Source organism: Oncorhynchus clarkii, unplaced genomic scaffold (genome assembly GCF_045791955.1).
Source record: "Oncorhynchus clarkii lewisi isolate Uvic-CL-2024 unplaced genomic scaffold, UVic_Ocla_1.0 unplaced_contig_584_pilon_pilon, whole genome shotgun sequence".
In the NCBI taxonomy this organism is placed as follows: domain Eukaryota; kingdom Metazoa; phylum Chordata; class Actinopteri; order Salmoniformes; family Salmonidae; genus Oncorhynchus; species Oncorhynchus clarkii.
Genome location: NW_027260844.1, coordinates 62,010 through 85,351, shown reverse-complemented (window position 1 = coordinate 85,351; position 23,342 = coordinate 62,010). Strand labels below are relative to the sequence as shown.

General features: G+C 43.5%; 2 protein-coding genes across 2 annotated transcripts in view; both read right to left on the bottom strand.

Annotated features, from left to right (window-relative positions):
- Window positions 1-13,175, bottom strand: part of LOC139401897 (nuclear GTPase SLIP-GC-like) — a gene marked incomplete at its 3' end in the record, with an annotated part of 32,709 nt that extends 19,534 nt beyond the window's left edge. The window contains exon 1 of the mRNA XM_071145903.1: window positions 13,090-13,175. The remainder of the gene's footprint in view (window positions 1-13,089) is intronic.
- Window positions 13,176-18,403: 5,228 nt separating this feature from the next.
- On the bottom strand, window positions 18,404-22,055 carry LOC139401899 (NACHT, LRR and PYD domains-containing protein 1 homolog). Its single transcript, XM_071145906.1, has 4 exons — window positions 22,031-22,055; window positions 19,846-19,887; window positions 19,330-19,608; window positions 18,404-18,678 (listed from the first exon to the last, which is right to left on the bottom strand). The coding sequence occupies exons 3-4, from the start codon at window positions 19,553-19,555 to the stop codon at window positions 18,662-18,664; spliced, it is 243 nt and encodes an 80-aa protein (XP_071002007.1). The 5' UTR covers window positions 19,556-19,608; window positions 19,846-19,887; window positions 22,031-22,055; the 3' UTR covers window positions 18,404-18,661.
- Between the last annotated feature and the right edge of the window lie 1,287 nt (window positions 22,056-23,342).

Genomic DNA, 23,342 nt, shown 5'->3' with positions numbered 1-23,342 from the left:
CACTCTAGAGTGAATTTACAAACGCCCAGAGCACACTCTGAGTGCATTCTGACACTCTAGAGTGAATTTACAAACGCCCAGAGCACACTCTGAGTGCATTCTGACACTCTAGAGTGAATTTACAAACGCCCAGAGCACACTCTGAGTGCATTCTGACACTCTAGAGTGAATTTACAAACGCCCAGAGCACACTCTGAGTGCATTCTGACACTCTAGAGTGAATTTACAAACGCCCAGAGCACACTCTGAGTGCATTCTGACACTCTAGAGTGAATTTACAAACGCCCAGAGCACACTCTGAGTGCATTCTGACACTCTAGAGTGAATTTACAAACGCCCAGAGCACACTCTGAGTGCATTCTGACACTCTAGAGTGAATTTACAAACGCCCAGAGCACACTCTGAGTGCATTCTGACACTCTAGAGTGAATTTACAAACGCCCAGAGCACACTCTGAGTGCATTCTGACACTCTAGAGTGAATTTACAAACGCCCAGAGCACACTCTGAGTGCATTCTGACACTCTAGAGTGAATTTACAAACGCCCAGAGCACACTCTGAGTGCATTCTGACACTCTAGAGTGAATTTACAAACGCCCAGAGCACACTCTGAGTGCATTCTGACACTCTAGAGTGAATTTACAAACGCCCAGAGCACACTCTGAGTGCATTCTGACACTCTAGAGTGAATTTACAAACGCCCAGAGCACACTCTGAGTGCATTCTGACACTCTAGAGTGAATTTACAAACGCCCAGAGCACACTCTGAGTGCATTCTGACACTCTAGAGTGAATTTACAAACGCCCAGAGCACACTCTGAGTGCATTCTGACACTCTAGAGTGAATTTACAAACGCCCAGAGCACACTCTGAGTGCATTCTGACACTCTAGAGTGAATTTACAAACGCCCAGAGCACACTCTGAGTGCATTCTGACACTCTAGAGTGAATTTACAAACGCCCAGAGCACACTCTGAGTGCATTCTGACACTCTAGAGTGAATTTACAAACGCCCAGAGCACACTCTGAGTGCATTCTGACACTCTAGAGTGAATTTACAAACGCCCAGAGCACACTCTGAGTGCATTCTGACACTCTAGAGTGAATTTACAAACGCCCAGAGCACACTCTGAGTGCATTCTGACACTCTAGAGTGAATTTACAAACGCCCAGAGCACACTCTGAGTGCATTCTGACACTCTAGAGTGAATTTACAAACGCCCAGAGCACACTCTGAGTGCATTCTGACACTCTAGAGTGAATTTACAAACGCCCAGAGCACACTCTGAGTGCATTCTGACACTCTAGAGTCTGAGTGCATTCTGACACTCTAGAGTGAATTTACAAACCCAGAGCACACTCTGAGTGCATTCTGACACTCTAGAGTGAATTTACAAACGCCCAGAGCACACTCTGAGTGCATTCTGACACTCTAGAGTGAATTTACAAACGCCCAGAGCACACTCTGAGTGCATTCTGACACTCTAGAGTGAATTTACAAACGCCCAGAGCACACTCTGAGTGCATTCTGACACTCTAGAGTGAATTTACAAACGCCCAGAGCACACTCTGAGTGCATTCTGACACTCTAGAGTGAATTTACAAACGCCCAGAGCACACTCTGAGTGCATTCTGACACTCTAGAGTGAATTTACAAACGCCCAGAGCACACTCTGAGTGCATTCTGACACTCTAGAGTGAATTTACAAACGCCCAGAGCACACTCTGAGTGCATTCTGACACTCTAGAGTGAATTTACAAACGCCCAGAGCACACTCTGAGTGCATTCTGACACTCTAGAGTGAATTTACAAACGCCCAGAGCACACTCTGAGTGCATTCTGACACTCTAGAGTGAATTTACAAACGCCCAGAGCACACTCTGAGTGCATTCTGACACTCTAGAGTGAATTTACAAACGCCCAGAGCACACTCTGAGTGCATTCTGACACTCTAGAGTGAATTTACAAACGCCCAGAGCACACTCTGAGTGCATTCTGACACTCTAGAGTGAATTTACAAACGCCCAGAGCACACTCTGAGTGCATTCTGACACTCTAGAGTGAATTTACAAACGCCCAGAGCACACTCTGAGTGCATTCTGACACTCTAGAGTGAATTTACAAACGCCCAGAGCACACTCTGAGTGCATTCTGACACTCTAGAGTGAATTTACAAACGCCCAGAGCACACTCTGAGTGCATTCTGACACTCTAGAGTGAATTTACAAACGCCCAGAGCACACTCTGAGTGCATTCTGACACTCTAGAGTGAATTTACAAACGCCCAGAGCACACTCTGAGTGCATTCTGACACTCTAGAGTGAATTTACAAACGCCCAGAGCACACTCTGAGTGCATTCTGACACTCTAGAGTGAATTTACAAACGCCCAGAGCACACTCTGAGTGCATTCTGACACTCTAGAGTGAATTTACAAACGCCCAGAGCACACTCTGAGTGCATTCTGACACTCTAGAGTGAATTTACAAACGCCCAGAGCACACTCTGAGTGCATTCTGACACTCTAGAGTGAATTTACAAACGCCCAGAGCACACTCTGAGTGCATTCTGACACTCTAGAGTGAATTTACAAACGCCCAGAGCACACTCTGAGTGCATTCTGACACTCTAGAGTGAATTTACAAACGCCCAGAGCACACTCTGAGTGCATTCTGACACTCTAGAGTGAATTTACAAACGCCCAGAGCACACTCTGAGTGCATTCTGACACTCTAGAGTGAATTTACAAACGCCCAGAGCACACTCTGAGTGCATTCTGACACTCTAGAGTGAATTTACAAACGCCCAGAGCACACTCTGAGTGCATTCTGACACTCTAGAGTGAATTTACAAACGCCCAGAGCACACTCTGAGTGCATTCTGACACTCTAGAGTGAATTTACAAACGCCCAGAGCACACTCTGAGTGCATTCTGACACTCTAGAGTGAATTTACAAACGCCCAGAGCACACTCTGAGTGCATTCTGACACTCTAGAGTGAATTTACAAACGCCCAGAGCACACTCTGAGTGCATTCTGACACTCTAGAGTGAATTTACAAACGCCCAGAGCACACTCTGAGTGCATTCTGACACTCTAGAGTGAATTTACAAACGCCCAGAGCACACTCTGAGTGCATTCTGACACTCTAGAGTGAATTTACAAACGCCCAGAGCACACTCTGAGTGCATTCTGACACTCTAGAGTGAATTTACAAACGCCCAGAGCACACTCTGAGTGCATTCTGACACTCTAGAGTGAATTTACAAACGCCCAGAGCACACTCTGAGTGCATTCTGACACTCTAGAGTGAATTTACAAACGCCCAGAGCACACTCTGAGTGCATTCTGACACTCTAGAGTGAATTTACAAACGCCCAGAGCACACTCTGAGTGCATTCTGACACTCTAGAGTGAATTTACAAACGCCCAGAGCACACTCTGAGTGCATTCTGACACTCTAGAGTGAATTTACAAACGCCCAGAGCACACTCTGAGTGCATTCTGACACTCTAGAGTGAATTTACAAACGCCCAGAGCACACTCTGAGTGCATTCTGACACTCTAGAGTGAATTTACAAACGCCCAGAGCACACTCTGAGTGCATTCTGACACTCTAGAGTGAATTTACAAACGCCCAGAGCACACTCTGAGTGCATTCTGACACTCTAGAGTGAATTTACAAACGCCCAGAGCACACTCTGAGTGCATTCTGACACTCTAGAGTGAATTTACAAACGCCCAGAGCACACTCTGAGTGCATTCTGACACTCTAGAGTGAATTTACAAACGCCCAGAGCACACTCTGAGTGCATTCTGACACTCTAGAGTGAATTTACAAACGCCCAGAGCACACTCTGAGTGCATTCTGACACTCTAGAGTGAATTTACAAACGCCCAGAGCACACTCTGAGTGCATTCTGACACTCTAGAGTGAATTTACAAACGCCCAGAGCACACTCTGAGTGCATTCTGACACTCTAGAGTGAATTTACAAACGCCCAGAGCACACTCTGAGTGCATTCTGACACTCTAGAGTGAATTTACAAACGCCCAGAGCACACTCTGAGTGCATTCTGACACTCTAGAGTGAATTTACAAACGCCCAGAGCACACTCTGAGTGCATTCTGACACTCTAGAGTGAATTTACAAACGCCCAGAGCACACTCTGAGTGCATTCTGACACTCTAGAGTGAATTTACAAACGCCCAGAGCACACTCTGAGTGCATTCTGACACTCTAGAGTGAATTTACAAACGCCCAGAGCACACTCTGAGTGCATTCTGACACTCTAGAGTGAATTTACAAACGCCCAGAGCACACTCTGAGTGCATTCTGACACTCTAGAGTGAATTTACAAACGCCCAGAGCACACTCTGAGTGCATTCTGACACTCTAGAGTGAATTTACAAACGCCCAGAGCACACTCTGAGTGCATTCTGACACTCTAGAGTGAATTTACAAACGCCCAGAGCACACTCTGAGTGCATTCTGACACTCTAGAGTGAATTTACAAACGCCCAGAGCACACTCTGAGTGCATTCTGACACTCTAGAGTGAATTTACAAACGCCCAGAGCACACTCTGAGTGCATTCTGACACTCTAGAGTGAATTTACAAACGCCCAGAGCACACTCTGAGTGCATTCTGACACTCTAGAGTGAATTTACAAACGCCCAGAGCACACTCTGAGTGCATTCTGACACTCTAGAGTGAATTTACAAACGCCCAGAGCACACTCTGAGTGCATTCTGACACTCTAGAGTGAATTTACAAACGCCCAGAGCACACTCTGAGTGCATTCTGACACTCTAGAGTGAATTTACAAACGCCCAGAGCACACTCTGAGTGCATTCTGACACTCTAGAGTGAATTTACAAACGCCCAGAGCACACTCTGAGTGCATTCTGACACTCTAGAGTGAATTTACAAACGCCCAGAGCACACTCTGAGTGCATTCTGACACTCTAGAGTGAATTTACAAACGCCCAGAGCACACTCTGAGTGCATTCTGACACTCTAGAGTGAATTTACAAACGCCCAGAGCACACTCTGAGTGCATTCTGACACTCTAGAGTGAATTTACAAACGCCCAGAGCACACTCTGAGTGCATTCTGACACTCTAGAGTGAATTTACAAACGCCCAGAGCACACTCTGAGTGCATTCTGACACTCTAGAGTGAATTTACAAACGCCCAGAGCACACTCTGAGTGCATTCTGACACTCTAGAGTGAATTTACAAACGCCCAGAGCACACTCTGAGTGCATTCTGACACTCTAGAGTGAATTTACAAACGCCCAGAGCACACTCTGAGTGCATTCTGACACTCTAGAGTGAATTTACAAACGCCCAGAGCACACTCTGAGTGCATTCTGACACTCTAGAGTGAATTTACAAACGCCCAGAGCACACTCTGAGTGCATTCTGACACTCTAGAGTGAATTTACAAACGCCCAGAGCACACTCTGAGTGCATTCTGACACTCTAGAGTGAATTTACAAACGCCCAGAGCACACTCTGAGTGCATTCTGACACTCTAGAGTGAATTTACAAACGCCCAGAGCACACTCTGAGTGCATTCTGACACTCTAGAGTGAATTTACAAACGCCCAGAGCACACTCTGAGTGCATTCTGACACTCTAGAGTGAATTTACAAACGCCCAGAGCACACTCTGAGTGCATTCTGACACTCTAGAGTGAATTTACAAACGCCCAGAGCACACTCTGAGTGCATTCTGACACTCTAGAGTGAATTTACAAACGCCCAGAGCACACTCTGAGTGCATTCTGACACTCTAGAGTGAATTTACAAACGCCCAGAGCACACTCTGAGTGCATTCTGACACTCTAGAGTGAATTTACAAACGCCCAGAGCACACTCTGAGCGCATTCTGACACTCTAGAGTGAATTTACAAACGCCCAGAGCACACTCTGAGCGCATTCTGACACTCTAGAGTGAATTTACAAACGCCCAGAGCACACTCTGAGCGCATTCTGACACTCTAGAGTGAATTTACAAACGCCCAGAGCACACTCTGAGCGCATTCTGACACTCTAGAGTGAATTTACAAACGCCCAGAGCACACTCTGAGCGCATTCTGACACTCTAGAGTGAATTTACAAACGCCCAGAGCACACTCTGAGCGCATTCTGACACTCTAGAGTGAATTTACAAACGCCCAGAGCACACTCTGAGCGCATTCTGACACTCTAGAGTGAATTTACAAACGCCCAGAGCACACTCTGAGCGCATTCTGACACTCTAGAGTGAATTTACAAACGCCCAGAGCACACTCTGAGCGCATTCTGACACTCTAGAGTGAATTTACAAACGCCCAGAGCACACTCTGAGCGCATTCTGACACTCTAGAGTGAATTTACAAACGCCCAGAGCACACTCTGAGCGCATTCTGACACTCTAGAGTGAATTTACAAACGCCCAGAGCACACTCTGAGCGCATTCTGACACTCTAGAGTGAATTTACAAACGCCCAGAGCACACTCTGAGCGCATTCTGACACTCTAGAGTGAATTTACAAACGCCCAGAGCACACTCTGAGCGCATTCTGACACTCTAGAGTGAATTTACAAACGCCCAGAGCACACTCTGAGCGCATTCTGACACTCTAGAGTGAATTTACAAACGCCCAGAGCACACTCTGAGCGCATTCTGACACTCTAGAGTGAATTTACAAACGCCCAGAGCACACTCTGAGCGCATTCTGACACTCTAGAGTGAATTTACAAACGCCCAGAGCACACTCTGAGCGCATTCTGACACTCTAGAGTGAATTTACAAACGCCCAGAGCACACTCTGAGCGCATTCTGACACTCTAGAGTGAATTTACAAACGCCCAGAGCACACTCTGAGCGCATTCTGACACTCTAGAGTGAATTTACAAACGCCCAGAGCACACTCTGAGCGCATTCTGACACTCTAGAGTGAATTTACAAACGCCCAGAGCACACTCTGAGCGCATTCTGACACTCTAGAGTGAATTTACAAACGCCCAGAGCACACTCTGAGCGCATTCTGACACTCTAGAGTGAATTTACAAACGCCCAGAGCACACTCTGAGCGCATTCTGACACTCTAGAGTGAATTTACAAACGCCCAGAGCACACTCTGAGTGCATTCTGACACTCTAGAGTGAATTTACAAACGCCCAGAGCACACTCTGAGTGCATTCTGACACTCTAGAGTGAATTTACAAACGCCCAGAGCACACTCTGAGTGCATTCTGACACTCTAGAGTGAATTTACAAACGCCCAGAGCACACTCTGAGTGCATTCTGACACTCTAGAGTGAATTTACAAACGCCCAGAGCACACTCTGAGTGCATTCTGACACTCTAGAGTGAATTTACAAACGCCCAGAGCACACTCTGAGTGCATTCTGACACTCTAGAGTGAATTTACAAACGCCCAGAGCACACTCTGAGTGCATTCTGACACTCTAGAGTGAATTTACAAACGCCCAGAGCACACTCTGAGTGCATTCTGACACTCTAGAGTGAATTTACAAACGCCCAGAGCACACTCTGAGTGCATTCTGACACTCTAGAGTGAATTTACAAACGCCCAGAGCACACTCTGAGTGCATTCTGACACTCTAGAGTGAATTTACAAACGCCCAGAGCACACTCTGAGTGCATTCTGACACTCTAGAGTGAATTTACAAACGCCCAGAGCACACTCTGAGTGCATTCTGACACTCTAGAGTGAATTTACAAACGCCCAGAGCACACTCTGAGTGCATTCTGACACTCTAGAGTGAATTTACAAACGCCCAGAGCACACTCTGAGTGCATTCTGACACTCTAGAGTGAATTTACAAACGCCCAGAGCACACTCTGAGTGCATTCTGACACTCTAGAGTGAATTTACAAACGCCCAGAGCACACTCTGAGTGCATTCTGACACTCTAGAGTGAATTTACAAACGCCCAGAGCACACTCTGAGTGCATTCTGACACTCTAGAGTGAATTTACAAACGCCCAGAGCACACTCTGAGTGCATTCTGACACTCTAGAGTGAATTTACAAACGCCCAGAGCACACTCTGAGTGCATTCTGACACTCTAGAGTGAATTTACAAACGCCCAGAGCACACTCTGAGTGCATTCTGACACTCTAGAGTGAATTTACAAACGCCCAGAGCACACTCTGAGTGCATTCTGACACTCTAGAGTGAATTTACAAACGCCCAGAGCACACTCTGAGTGCATTCTGACACTCTAGAGTGAATTTACAAACGCCCAGAGCACACTCTGAGTGCATTCTGACACTCTAGAGTGAATTTACAAACGCCCAGAGCACACTCTGAGTGCATTCTGACACTCTAGAGTGAATTTACAAACGCCCAGAGCACACTCTGAGTGCATTCTGACACTCTAGAGTGAATTTACAAACGCCCAGAGCACACTCTGAGTGCATTCTGACACTCTAGAGTGAATTTACAAACGCCCAGAGCACACTCTGAGTGCATTCTGACACTCTAGAGTGAATTTACAAACGCCCAGAGCACACTCTGAGTGCATTCTGACACTCTAGAGTGAATTTACAAACGCCCAGAGCACACTCTGAGTGCATTCTGACACTCTAGAGTGAATTTACAAACGCCCAGAGCACACTCTGAGTGCATTCTGACACTCTAGAGTGAATTTACAAACGCCCAGAGCACACTCTGAGTGCATTCTGACACTCTAGAGTGAATTTACAAACGCCCAGAGCACACTCTGAGTGCATTCTGACACTCTAGAGTGAATTTACAAACGCCCAGAGCACACTCTGAGTGCATTCTGACACTCTAGAGTGAATTTACAAACGCCCAGAGCACACTCTGAGTGCATTCTGACACTCTAGAGTGAATTTACAAACGCCCAGAGCACACTCTGAGTGCATTCTGACACTCTAGAGTGAATTTACAAACGCCCAGAGCACACTCTGAGTGCATTCTGACACTCTAGAGTGAATTTACAAACGCCCAGAGCACACTCTGAGTGCATTCTGACACTCTAGAGTGAATTTACAAACGCCCAGAGCACACTCTGAGTGCATTCTGACACTCTAGAGTGAATTTACAAACGCCCAGAGCACACTCTGAGTGCATTCTGACACTCTAGAGTGAATTTACAAACGCCCAGAGCACACTCTGAGTGCATTCTGACACTCTAGAGTGAATTTACAAACGCCCAGAGCACACTCTGAGTGCATTCTGACACTCTAGAGTGAATTTACAAACGCCCAGAGCACACTCTGAGTGCATTCTGACACTCTAGAGTGAATTTACAAACGCCCAGAGCACACTCTGAGTGCATTCTGACACTCTAGAGTGAATTTACAAACGCCCAGAGCACACTCTGAGTGCATTCTGACACTCTAGAGTGAATTTACAAACGCCCAGAGCACACTCTGAGTGCATTCTGACACTCTAGAGTGAATTTACAAACGCCCAGAGCACACTCTGAGTGCATTCTGACACTCTAGAGTGAATTTACAAACGCCCAGAGCACACTCTGAGTGCATTCTGACACTCTAGAGTGAATTTACAAACGCCCAGAGCACACTCTGAGTGCATTCTGACACTCTAGAGTGAATTTACAAACGCCCAGAGCACACTCTGAGTGCATTCTGACACTCTAGAGTGAATTTACAAACGCCCAGAGCACACTCTGAGTGCATTCTGACACTCTAGAGTGAATTTACAAACGCCCAGAGCACACTCTGAGTGCATTCTGACACTCTAGAGTGAATTTACAAACGCCCAGAGCACACTCTGAGTGCATTCTGACACTCTAGAGTGAATTTACAAACGCCCAGAGCACACTCTGAGTGCATTCTGACACTCTAGAGTGAATTTACAAACGCCCAGAGCACACTCTGAGTGCATTCTGACACTCTAGAGTGAATTTACAAACGCCCAGAGCACACTCTGAGTGCATTCTGACACTCTAGAGTGAATTTACAAACGCCCAGAGCACACTCTGAGTGCATTCTGACACTCTAGAGTGAATTTACAAACGCCCAGAGCACACTCTGAGTGCATTCTGACACTCTAGAGTGAATTTACAAACGCCCAGAGCACACTCTGAGTGCATTCTGACACTCTAGAGTGAATTTACAAACGCCCAGAGCACACTCTGAGTGCATTCTGACACTCTAGAGTGAATTTACAAACGCCCAGAGCACACTCTGAGTGCATTCTGACACTCTAGAGTGAATTTACAAACGCCCAGAGCACACTCTGAGTGCATTCTGACACTCTAGAGTGAATTTACAAACGCCCAGAGCACACTCTGAGTGCATTCTGACACTCTAGAGTGAATTTACAAACGCCCAGAGCACACTCTGAGTGCATTCTGACACTCTAGAGTGAATTTACAAACGCCCAGAGCACACTCTGAGTGCATTCTGACACTCTAGAGTGAATTTACAAACGCCCAGAGCACACTCTGAGTGCATTCTGACACTCTAGAGTGAATTTACAAACGCCCAGAGCACACTCTGAGTGCATTCTGACACTCTAGAGTGAATTTACAAACGCCCAGAGCACACTCTGAGTGCATTCTGACACTCTAGAGTGAATTTACAAACGCCCAGAGCACACTCTGAGTGCATTCTGACACTCTAGAGTGAATTTACAAACGCCCAGAGCACACTCTGAGTGCATTCTGACACTCTAGAGTGAATTTACAAACGCCCAGAGCACACTCTGAGTGCATTCTGACACTCTAGAGTGAATTTACAAACGCCCAGAGCACACTCTGAGTGCATTCTGACACTCTAGAGTGAATTTACAAACGCCCAGAGCACACTCTGAGTGCATTCTGACACTCTAGAGTGAATTTACAAACGCCCAGAGCACACTCTGAGTGCATTCTGACACTCTAGAGTGAATTTACAAACGCCCAGAGCACACTCTGAGTGCATTCTGACACTCTAGAGTGAATTTACAAACGCCCAGAGCACACTCTGAGTGCATTCTGACACTCTAGAGTGAATTTACAAACGCCCAGAGCACACTCTGAGTGCATTCTGACACTCTAGAGTGAATTTACAAACGCCCAGAGCACACTCTGAGTGCATTCTGACACTCTAGAGTGAATTTACAAACGCCCAGAGCACACTCTGAGTGCATTCTGACACTCTAGAGTGAATTTACAAACGCCCAGAGCACACTCTGAGTGCATTCTGACACTCTAGAGTGAATTTACAAACGCCCAGAGCACACTCTGAGTGCATTCTGACACTCTAGAGTGAATTTACAAACGCCCAGAGCACACTCTGAGTGCATTCTGACACTCTAGAGTGAATTTACAAACGCCCAGAGCACACTCTGAGTGCATTCTGACACTCTAGAGTGAATTTACAAACGCCCAGAGCACACTCTGAGTGCATTCTGACACTCTAGAGTGAATTTACAAACGCCCAGAGCACACTCTGAGTGCATTCTGACACTCTAGAGTGAATTTACAAACGCCCAGAGCACACTCTGAGTGCATTCTGACACTCTAGAGTGAATTTACAAACGCCCAGAGCACACTCTGAGTGCATTCTGACACTCTAGAGTGAATTTACAAACGCCCAGAGCACACTCTGAGTGCATTCTGACACTCTAGAGTGAATTTACAAACGCCCAGAGCACACTCTGAGTGCATTCTGACACTCTAGAGTGAATTTACAAACGCCCAGAGCACACTCTGAGTGCATTCTGACACTCTAGAGTGAATTTACAAACGCCCAGAGCACACTCTGAGTGCATTCTGACACTCTAGAGTGAATTTACAAACGCCCAGAGCACACTCTGAGCGCATTCTGACACTCTAGAGTGAATTTACAAACGCCCAGAGCACACTCTGAGCGCATTCTGACACTCTAGAGTGAATTTACAAACGCCCAGAGCACACTCTGAGCGCATTCTGACACTCTAGAGTGAATTTACAAACGCCCAGAGCACACTCTGAGCGCATTCTGACACTCTAGAGTGAATTTACAAACGCCCAGAGCACACTCTGAGCGCATTCTGACACTCTAGAGTGAATTTACAAACGCCCAGAGCACACTCTGAGCGCATTCTGACACTCTAGAGTGAATTTACAAACGCCCAGAGCACACTCTGAGCGCATTCTGACACTCTAGAGTGAATTTACAAACGCCCAGAGCACACTCTGAGCGCATTCTGACACTCTAGAGTGAATTTACAAACGCCCAGAGCACACTCTGAGCGCATTCTGACACTCTAGAGTGAATTTACAAACGCCCAGAGCACACTCTGAGCGCATTCTGACACTCTAGAGTGAATTTACAAACGCCCAGAGCACACTCTGAGCGCATTCTGACACTCTAGAGTGAATTTACAAACGCCCAGAGCACACTCTGAGCGCATTCTGACACTCTAGAGTGAATTTACAAACGCCCAGAGCACACTCTGAGCGCATTCTGACACTCTAGAGTGAATTTACAAACGCCCAGAGCACACTCTGAGCGCATTCTGACACTCTAGAGTGAATTTACAAACGCCCAGAGCACACTCTGAGCGCATTCTGACACTCTAGAGTGAATTTACAAACGCCCAGAGCACACTCTGAGCGCATTCTGACACTCTAGAGTGAATTTACAAACGCCCAGAGCACACTCTGAGCGCACTCTGACACTCTAGAGTGAATTTACAAATGCACCCAAAGTTGCAAATCTCTTACATTACAAAATCTTCTCATTTGTAGGAATTTTAGCATTTCATTATCACCTTAAGATATTCATCAAAATCTGAATAAATCTATCCCAAGCTTAACCCTAATCAAAGATTTCATAAATTTTGCTACTTATATAAAACACAATTATATTCATATTCTCTCATAAAGTTGCAAATCTCTTCAAAATTACTGATTTTTTTCCTTACTCTGAAAGCAGTCCTAAGCAATTTCAAGCACTTCTAAGCAGTTTCTTTCAAAAACCTATTGCATGAGGAAATTGAAATGATTGCAAAGTTATGTCTTTCCTTTAAATGAGCCCACACTGATCTACTGAGAGTTGATCGTGAAATGTTTGAAAAGTTTAAACAAAAACATGCTGATACTTACCACATAAAGGCAATGTTCAGCAAATATATATTCTGTGCTACTGACACGGCCCTCTAGCAAGAAAACACACTGAAAAACAAGACTATGTGGTGTTGAAAGAAGTACAGCAGTATGGGTATACTGTAGGTGTGGCTGTTCTTTGTCATGTTGTGATGCAGGTTTACATTCATTGGCATGAGTTTTGCCATGGAGGCATGACTGAGCGGTTTCTGCTAGAAGGACCAAATGCAAAGTCAAGATTGATGATAATTGTAAAAATTTATGAAAATGAAAATGAGCTTTTTGGTCTTATTTTAAGGTTAAGGTTAAGCACTAGGGTTAGCAGTGTGGCTAAGGGTAGGGTTACGGTTAGGTTTCAAATCAGATTGTATGACTTTGTGGCTGTGTCAGATAGTGACCACTCTGCAGAGCTGCCTTCAGTACATGAGTCATCTCAATAAATGCCAAGCTGCTGTTGTGACTGGTTTTCATATTCATTTGCATGCAAAATTATGCGAGGTACAAAAAACACCTCAGTGTGGTAGCCATTCTTAACCCCAATTTCCCCTCTATAAAATAGAATTATCTTGCTCAGTATATTACCATGATTGCGCAATAGTGCTTAAAACAAATTCAACTCATGAAAAATCCTGTCACACAATAACTTTTGCTTCATTCAACTAAATAATGCTTTGGCTGTAACATGTTCATGAAAAATGTTTAATGTTTCAAGCTAATGGTTTTAGTGGCATAATTCATCTTTCTTTTACTGATTTTTTAATAAAATAGCTTTCTGGCTGGCATCTTTTATTGAGTGTTGTTAAATCTAAGAATAACAAGTGTTGCCAAATTTCCAAGTTATTTTGTAGTTTTCTACTTGCATAGCAAAAGAAAATGACAGTAGTCAAAAATAACAAATATATATTTGCTAATCTACATTCATGATCATATGTAATTAGTGTATCTATTCTACATCCATGATCATATGTAATTAGTGTATCTAATCTACATCCATGATCATATGTAATTAGTGTATCTATTTTAAGTACATGATCATATGTAATTAGTGTATCTAATCTAAGTACACAATCATATGTAATTAGTGTATCTAATCTAAGTACATGATCATATGTAATTAGTGTATCTATTCTAAGTACATGATCATATGTAATTAGTGTATCTAATCTAAGTACATGATCATATGTAATTAGTGTATCTATTCTACATCCATGATCATATGTAATTAGTGTATCTAATCTACATCCATGATCATATGTAATTAGTGTATCTAATCTACATCCATGATCATGTATGTAATTAGTGTATATATTCTACATCCATGATCATATGTAATTAGTGTATCTAATCTACATCCATGATCATATGTAATTAGTGTATCTATTCTACATCCATGATCAAATGTAATTAGTGTATCTATTCTACATCCATGTTCATATGTAATTAGTGTATATATTCTAAATACATGGTTACTAAGACGTAATGACAGGCAGATGTGGACATTTGTGAAGAAACTTTATAAGCCACGTTCTCAAATGTAAGTTTTTTAGTTTTCAGAAGGATTAAGTCCACAGATAAATAGACAGTGTCAAACGTTGAAAATCAAGAGAAGATAGACCAGAAACAAAACACTGGACGTGAAGTTAGGAGGATGGAGAAGTGAAAGTAGTTTTTACACACACAATGTAAGAACAAACTTTTCATGACTCAACAATATCTTTTAAAGAGCACCTTTGGATCAAGAGTTTTAGTGCAGGGCTTGTTTCCATTCTTGTGAAATGGAAACAACAGTTGCAAACATACAGTTCCTACTGTAAGAAATATAATAACAAAGAATCAAGGTGAAGGGTGAAAGTAAAGAGTCATATCCTAATGTATGTACTAATCAGTCACACCTCACCTTTAAACTCTGTCAAAGCAAAATACAGTAGACCAAAACACTGTTTTTACAATCATGTTGGAATAATAGAGCACCTACTGTGTGGGGAGCACCAGTTTAGGCTAGTTCCCTGTCACAACTGAATTCAACATTATTTGGTTGGGTTTATTTGTTTCAAATTGTTCTAGGCTACAGCGCATCTTAGTATCAACTTGTGATGGATAGATACTGTATCTTATGGATGAGTGAAGGTAGGACTACTAGTTATGAAATGGGTGGATGTACTTCCTATGAAAAGAACAGAACAGAAGAAACATGGATGTCGCTGAACAAGTCTAGACAGATTATAATGAGAAGATCTGCTGGCACGAAAGTAGGCCTACTTCATAAATCAAATAACATCTTATTGGTCTATCTACTTCATAGCAATAGAACCTTGTGTGAAAGAAAAATTCAAGACTAAAGTTTAATTTGATACCACAGTGTAGAATGTGCTCTCACTATACCAATGTCACGGTTCCTTTCTCCTTCCCCTTCTCTCATTTCCTCTCTCTCCTTCCCTCTCTCCTTCCCTCTCTCCTTCCTGCTCTCTCCTTCCTGCTCTCTCCTGCCCTCTCTCTCATTCCCGCTCTCTCATTCCCTCTCTCTCCTTCCCTCTCTCTCTTTCCCTCTCTCCTTCCCTCTCTCCTTCCCTCTCTCTCCTTCCCTCTCTCCTATCCCCTCTCTATCTTTCCTTCTCTCCTTCCCTCTCTCCTTCCCGCTCTCTTATTCCCTCTCTCCTTCCCTCTCTCCTATCCCCTCTCTCTCTTTCCCTCTCTCCTTCCCTCTCTCCTTCCCTCTCTCTCCTTCACTCTCTTCTATCCCCTCTCTCTCTTTCCCTCTCTCCTTCCCTCTCTCTCCTTCCCTCTCTCCTTCCCTCTCTCTTCCCTCTCTCCTTCCCTCTCTCTTTCCCTCTCTCCTTCCCTCTCTCCTATCCCCCCTCTCTCCTTCCCTCTCTCTTTCCCTCTCTCCTATCCCCTCTCTCTCCTATCCCCTCTCTCTCTTTCCCTCTCTCCTTCCCTCTCTCCTTCCCTCTCTCTTTCCCTCTCTCCTATCCCCTCTCTCTCCTTCCCTCTCTCTCCTTCCCTCTCTCCTATCCCCTCTCTCTCTTTCCCTCTCTCACACTCAGACCTCTCATTCCAGTAAATATATTGCTCTTTATAGTTTTCCTGTAACACCAACTGTTCTATTGGTTGATGTTTCCATGAAGTCAGAGTCCATCATACATTTTTTTAACAGGGATTTGATTTGAAAAGGCTGTGTGTTGGGGTGGAATGTCACATCTCAATGTCTTTGAATTGCAAACATACAGGCTAAATGAGATACTATTGAATGTATGTATAATATTTGTTTGATAGAACACATGATAGACCTGCCCTGAACTGATCTGACTGACCAGACCTGGGGTAATCTCCTAATTCAAAAGACAGTTCAACATGATAGACCTGCCCTGAACTGATCTGACTGACCAGACCTGGGGTAATCTCCTCATTCAAAAGACAGTTCAACATGATAGACCTGCCCTGAACTGATCTGACTGACCAGACCTGGGGTAATCTCCTCATTCAAAAGACAGTTCAACATGATACACCTGCCCTGAACTGATCTGACTGACCAGACCAGGGGTAATCTCCTCATTCAAAGGAAAGATATTAAGTCACCGTACAAAGATCAAGTTCCATAAACCAGATCAGATTTACATTTCTATTTTAGTAATTTAACAGACAATCTTATCCAGAGTGACTTACAATTGTCAGATATGATAGATTTTAAGAACCTCCTCAAGTTCACTTATGTCCTCTTCTGGCTGTGCCGGGTGGAGATCATAACAGTCATGGCCAAGATGGTAAAATGTTGATAGATGACCAGCAGGGTCAAATAATAATAATCACAGTCGTTGTAGAAGGTGCAACAGGTCAGCACCTCCGGAGTAAATATCAGGTCCGGGACAAGGTAGCATGTCCGGTGAACAGGTCAGGGTTCCATAGGTGCAGGCAGAACAGTTGAAACTGGAGCAGCAGCATGACCAGGTGGACTAGGGACAGCAATGAGTCATTAGGCCAGGTAGTCCTGAGGCATGGTCCCAGGTCTTAATGTATAAATGTATTTTTCACTGGAGACGTGCTCCATGACAGAGACGTGCTCCATGACAGAGACGTGCTCCATGACAGAGGCGTGCTCCATGACAGAGGCGTGCTCCATGACAGAGGCGTGCTCCATGACAGAGGCGTGCTCCATGACAGAGACGTGCTCCATGACAGAGACGTGCTCCATGACAGAGACGTGCTCCATGACAGAGACGTGCTCCATGACAGAGACGTGCTCCTCAGAGACGTGCTCCTCAGAGACGTACACCTTATTAACAAACTGTAGTAGCTCAAATAATATGCCTCCATTCAAAAGCAGAAAAAACTTAGTAAACATCTGTGTAATAAAGGACTTTTGATAAGATATGAAAATTCAGACCAATTAATGAAACAGAAAATATATGACAACACTCAAAACTGCATTTATTGTTCTGACTACACCGTTTCCATAGAGGCTTGCTATTCCATATGTAGAGTAAGGCAACATTTCAGAGAAATAGAATGGAAACTGTGGTAAACAGCAACAACTGGACCATCACAAGGTTAAAGTTGGCCCTCTATGATAAGTATTTTCCTTCTATCTCTGTGGTGGCTGGACCTGTGTGGAATACAGTACCACCAGAGAACAGAGTAGCCCGTCAGAAACATACAATCTGACTATTAATAACATGACTCTGCACCCTTCTGGTTCAACACATTTGTACAAACTGAATGGTGTTAAATGTCAACATTTCAACATTAAAATAGTAATTTATAATCACTACATTAATAGAAGTAAATGAGAGAAATGAGGAAATGCACCACCCAATTACAGAGAAAGAATGTAATTACAAAGACAAAAGACATTTAAAAATTAACATTGTTACAAATTACTGTAAACACTAGGACACACTACTAGCCTGAAGGAATCTGGTGTGTTTGTGGTCACATTCCACTCCTTGCCACTCCTTGGTGCATTTATCAAGAAGGCACGCCAGTGCCTGTTCTTCCTCAGGTGGCTGAAAAGACTTGCCACCAGTTTCTACAGATGTACCATTGAGCTGCATACTGACTGGCTGTATCACCGCCTGGTACGGCAGCTGAACCGCCCTCCACCACAAGACTGGGTGGTGGTGAAGTCTGCACCGTTCATCACTGGGGTTGAGCTCTGAAGCATTAAAACTGCTGAACAGCTTATCAATGACTGTCTACCTGCAATCACTGGCTGTCTACACACAGCACTCCACACATTCCCACCCACACAGACGCACGCACACCCACACTCATTAATTTACACACAGTATATTCTGTGCGCGTGATGAATACATTTTGATTAGATTTTGATTGATTTTGTCATGCCAGACTGTTTGGCATGACAAGAAGTGTCAAGTAGTGGAATGTTAGCACAAACACAAGACCATAACATCTTTAACTTTAAATCATCATAGACTTGCTGTCAGTCTTATCTCCCAACACTCCGATGCAGATTGGGATTATAGTGACTGTAGTATTCTGACATCCTGCTCTGGAAGAGGGACCACTTGCTGCCCTTTGTCCAGCGGTCGAGGACCAACCCAGGTCATCACATTCATCAGTGGGAAGCTGCTGCTGCCATTGGTAGAAGAATGGGATTAGAAATGTTACTGTAAATGTACATACTTCCCATCAAAATACATAAGAATACACACTATGAGAATACACACTATGAGAATACACACTGAATACACACATATGAATACACGCTCTGTCCACAAAACTGCACTGGACTCTGCAAAAATACCTTACAATATTATAGCAGGAATTATCTGGAAACTGATCTTTAAATATACTGTATGATGTCTGTAAGAGGGCAGTGATTATTTATGCAACAAAATAATGGGGGGAATGCCATGCACACAATGCTGCAATATCGATAACACAATGAAATGAGTTGAATATCTGATGGACAGACGAATAGTTCATGTCTGTACAAGCCCTAAGTGAGGGCCGTCTATTTGAAATATGATGGTTGTTTTGGGAAACTTTGCAAGTTACAGGGGCCGTACTAATGTCCCTCCATGTTTCAGCTACTCATAGTGGGAGAGCAATAATAATAAATGATATGACATTCATCAGATGCTTTTATCCAAAGGGACTATATATATTTCTGCATATATTTTTACATATGGGTGGTCATGGGAAGTGAACCCATTATCCTGGCATTGCAAGCACCATGTTCTACCAACTGAGCTACAGGGAATCAGAGGAGTTCGATCTTACCCAGGTCCTGGACAAGACGAGGTTCATGGTTAAGGAGAGCTTTGTAGAAGGCAGATTTCACTCTTGTTCCTCCTGCTTGTAAAGCATCCGACATTAGTCTCATTTGTTCCTGACTGGTCCCAGCCATAAGGAGTCTTGAGTAAAATTCATCTGGTATCATCTCCTCCACAAGCAGGTCATCTGCTACATGCAGCACCATCTTGACCCTCTGAATGAGATCAGCCATATGCTTATCCACAAACGCTTGCTCCGAGAGCTGCTTCAGTACAGCCTCAGCACCTGAGATTCATGTCAGAAAATGGTTATTTATTAGAGCCATAATTAACTAAAACCCATAAGAACAAATGTGTTCTACAAAACAAGCCACTAAATACAACAAAACATATTTAATGACCTGAATGTGTCTCTCTTAACAAGACTGATCACTTGATGATGTACATGATTTTGTGCAAGACAAGACTCAAACACATTCCACATCAGACATGTAGCCATAGACAATGAGAAACAAAACCCTACCAGGATGAGGGTTGATCGGACTGACTTGAGGTGGTTCAAAATCTGAAGTTGTGGAGAAGAAAATCAAATCACATTTATTTTAACCTGTGTGTTGAATACAGTTGAAATGTGTAGGGGGTGAGGGGTGTACAGTGTGTTGTATACAGTTTAAATAAGTAGGGGGTGAGGGGTGTACAGTGTGTTGTATACAGTTTAAATAAGTAGGGGGTGAGGGGTGTACAGTGTGTTGAATACAGTTTAAATAAGTAGGGGGTGAGGGGTGTACAGTGTGTTGAATACAGTTTAAATAAGTAGGGGGTGAGGGGTGTACAGTGTGCTGTATACAGTTTAAATAAGTAGGGGGTGAGGGGTGTACAGTGTGCTGTATACAGTTTAAATAAGTAGGGGGTGAGGGGTGTACAGTGTGTTGTATACAGTTTAAATAAGTAGGGGGTGAGGGGTGTACAGTGTGCTGTATACAGTATAAATGAGTAGGGGTTGAGGGGTGTACAGTGTGTTGTATACAGTTTAAATAAGTAGGGGGTGAGGGGTGTATAGTGTGTTGTATACAGTTTAAATAAGTAGGGGGTGAGGCGTGTACAGTGTGCTGTATACAGTTTAAATAAGTAGGGGTTGAGGGGTGTACAGTGTGCTGTATACAGTTTAAATAAGTAGGGGGTGAGGGGTGTACAGTGTGTTGAATACAGTTTAAATAAGTAGGGGGTGAGGGGTGTACAGTGTGCTGTATACAGTATAAATGAGTAGGGGTTGAGGGGTGTACAGTGTGTTGTATACAGTTTAAATAAGTAGGGGGTGAGGGGTGTACAGTGTGTTGTATACAGTTTAAATAAGTAGGGGGTGAGGGGTGTACAGTGTGCTGTATACAGTTTAAATAAGTAGGGGGTGAGGGGTGTACAGTGTGTTGTATACAGTTTAAATAAGTAGGGGGTGAGGGGTGTACAGTGTGTTGTATACCGTTAAAATAAGTAGGGGGTGAGGGGTGTACAGTGTGTTGTATACCGTTAAAATAAGTAGGGGGTGAGGGGTGTACAGTGTGTTGTATACAGTATAAATAAGTAGGGGTTGAGGGGTGTACAGTGTGCTGTATACAGTTTAAATAAGTAGGGGGTGAGGGGTGTACAGTATGTTGTATACAGTTTAAATAAGTAGTGGGTGAGGGGTGTACAGTATGTTGTATACAGTTTAAATAAGTAGGGGGTGAGGGGTGTACAGTGTGTTGTATACAGTTTAAATAAGAAGGGGGTGAGGGGTGTACAGTGTGTTGTATACAGTTTAAATAAGTAGGGGGTGAGGGGTGTACAGTGTGTTTAATACAGTTTAAATAAGTAGGGGGTGAGGGGTGTACAGTGTGTTGTATACAGTTTAAATAAGTAGGCGGTGAGGGGTGTACAGTGTGTTGTATACAGTTTAAATAAGTAGGGGGTGAGGGGTGTATAGTGTGTTGAATACAGTTTAAATAAGTAGGGGGTGAGGGGTGTACAGTGTGTTGTATACAGTTTAAATAAGTAGGGGGTGAGGGGTGTATAGTGTGTTGAAAACAGTTTAAATAAGTAGGGGGTGAGGGGTGTACAGTGTGTTGTATACAGTTTAAATAAGTAGGCGGTGAGGGGTGTACAGTGTGTTGTATACAGTTTAAATAAGTAGGGGGTGAGGGGTGTACAGTGTGTTGAATACAGTTTAAATAAGTAGGGGGTGAGGGGTGTACAGTGTGTTGTATACAGTTTAAATAAGAAGGGGGTGAGGGGTGTACAGTGTGTTGTATACAGTTTAAATAAGAAGGGGGTGAGGGGTGTACAGTGTGTTGTATACAGTTGAAATAAGTAGGGGGTGAGGGGTGTACAGTGTGTTTAATACAGTTTAAATAAGTAGGGGGTGAGGGGTGTACAGTGTGTTGTATACAGTTTAAATAAGTAGGGGTGAGGGGTGTACAGTGTGTTTAATACAGTTTAAATAAGTAGGGGGTGAGGGGTGTACAGTGTGTTGTATACAGTTTAAATACGTAGGGGGTGAGGGGTGTACAGTGTGTTGTATACAGTTTAAATAAGTAGGGGGTGAGGGGTGTACAGTGTGTTGTATACAGTTTAAATAAGTAGGGGGTGAGGGGTGTACAGTGTTTTGTATACAGTTTAAATAGGTAGGTGGTGAGAGGTGTACAGGTTCATAACAAACTGGCATTTGATCTAACCTGTTGGAATTAGACACTCCCACACTCTTTGGTCGTTTCTTCCTCTGTCTAAAAGACTCAGTCTGATGTTCTCTACACCCGACAGGCAGTCTAAAAACACCTGAAATGTGGGGTGGAAGTTTGGGCTGTAGTCATAGTCTAACTGCCCACTCTGAAACACAAGATGAAAAATAATATTAGCCAAATGTAGACAGTAACAGAGAGATAGAATTACTGTAGCTGGACATGTAGCATGTAGAACGTTTTTTCCTGTGGGAACTTCCTGGTGTCAGGTACATGCACATAAAAACCACACATCAAACCCAACACCACAAACCAGTAGTAGCACATCACAAAGGAATACTTACACTGAGTGTACAAAACATTAAGGACACCTTCCTAATATTGAGTCACAACCCCACTCCCCACAGTTTTGTAATCATGGCTGGATGTATTTTGGGTGGTGGATCATTCTTGATACACACGGTAAACTGTTGAGCTTGAAAAACCCAGCAGTGTTGCAGTTCTTGACACAAGCCAACTACTGTACCATACCTTGTTCAAAGGCACATTCAATGGCCCATTCACCCTCTGAATGGCACACATACACAATCCATATCTGAATTGTCTCAAGGCTTAAAAATCCTTCTTTAACCTGTCTCCTCCCCTTCATCTATACTGATTGAAGTGGATTTACCAAGTGGCATCAATAAAAGATCAAAGCTTTCACCTGGATTCATCTGCTCAGTCAATGTCATGAAAAGAGCAGGTGTCCTTAATGTTTTGTACACTCAGTGCATATTGGAATGTATGGTAGAATGTGATGGCCATGCTTACTTTTGGCTGTGTGCTTGAATTTGCCACCAGCTCACAGCAGAGGCCATATTTTCCTCTAAGAGTCAATGTGCTGTTGTGAGTTAACTGTTAACATTTTAACAGTCTTAATGACAATGATACATTGTGACATTTTCAGGTAACAATAATGTAAATGCCTGAGCCAAAGCCTGCCACCCTATCCTCCAACGACTACGTTTCTTTTTCAGTGACCAATTCAAGTCCTTCAAATTCAGTCCTTCAATCGACTGTGCTTTTTTCATGCATGAATGTGTACAGTTTGAGGATGTCCAATCATGTCCAATAAATTGAATTTACAATATTATTCTAACTATACTTTATAATGTGTCCAGGGCTTGTATCAGCTAACTTACTGCATTTCAACACATTTTGTCGTGGTGCAGAGAGAAAAATGTGTAGTTTTATAATGCTATTTTACACGTTGTCATGAGGCTAAGAGAAAATGTTGCCGTTTTAAAGCAAATTTCCTGATATACTA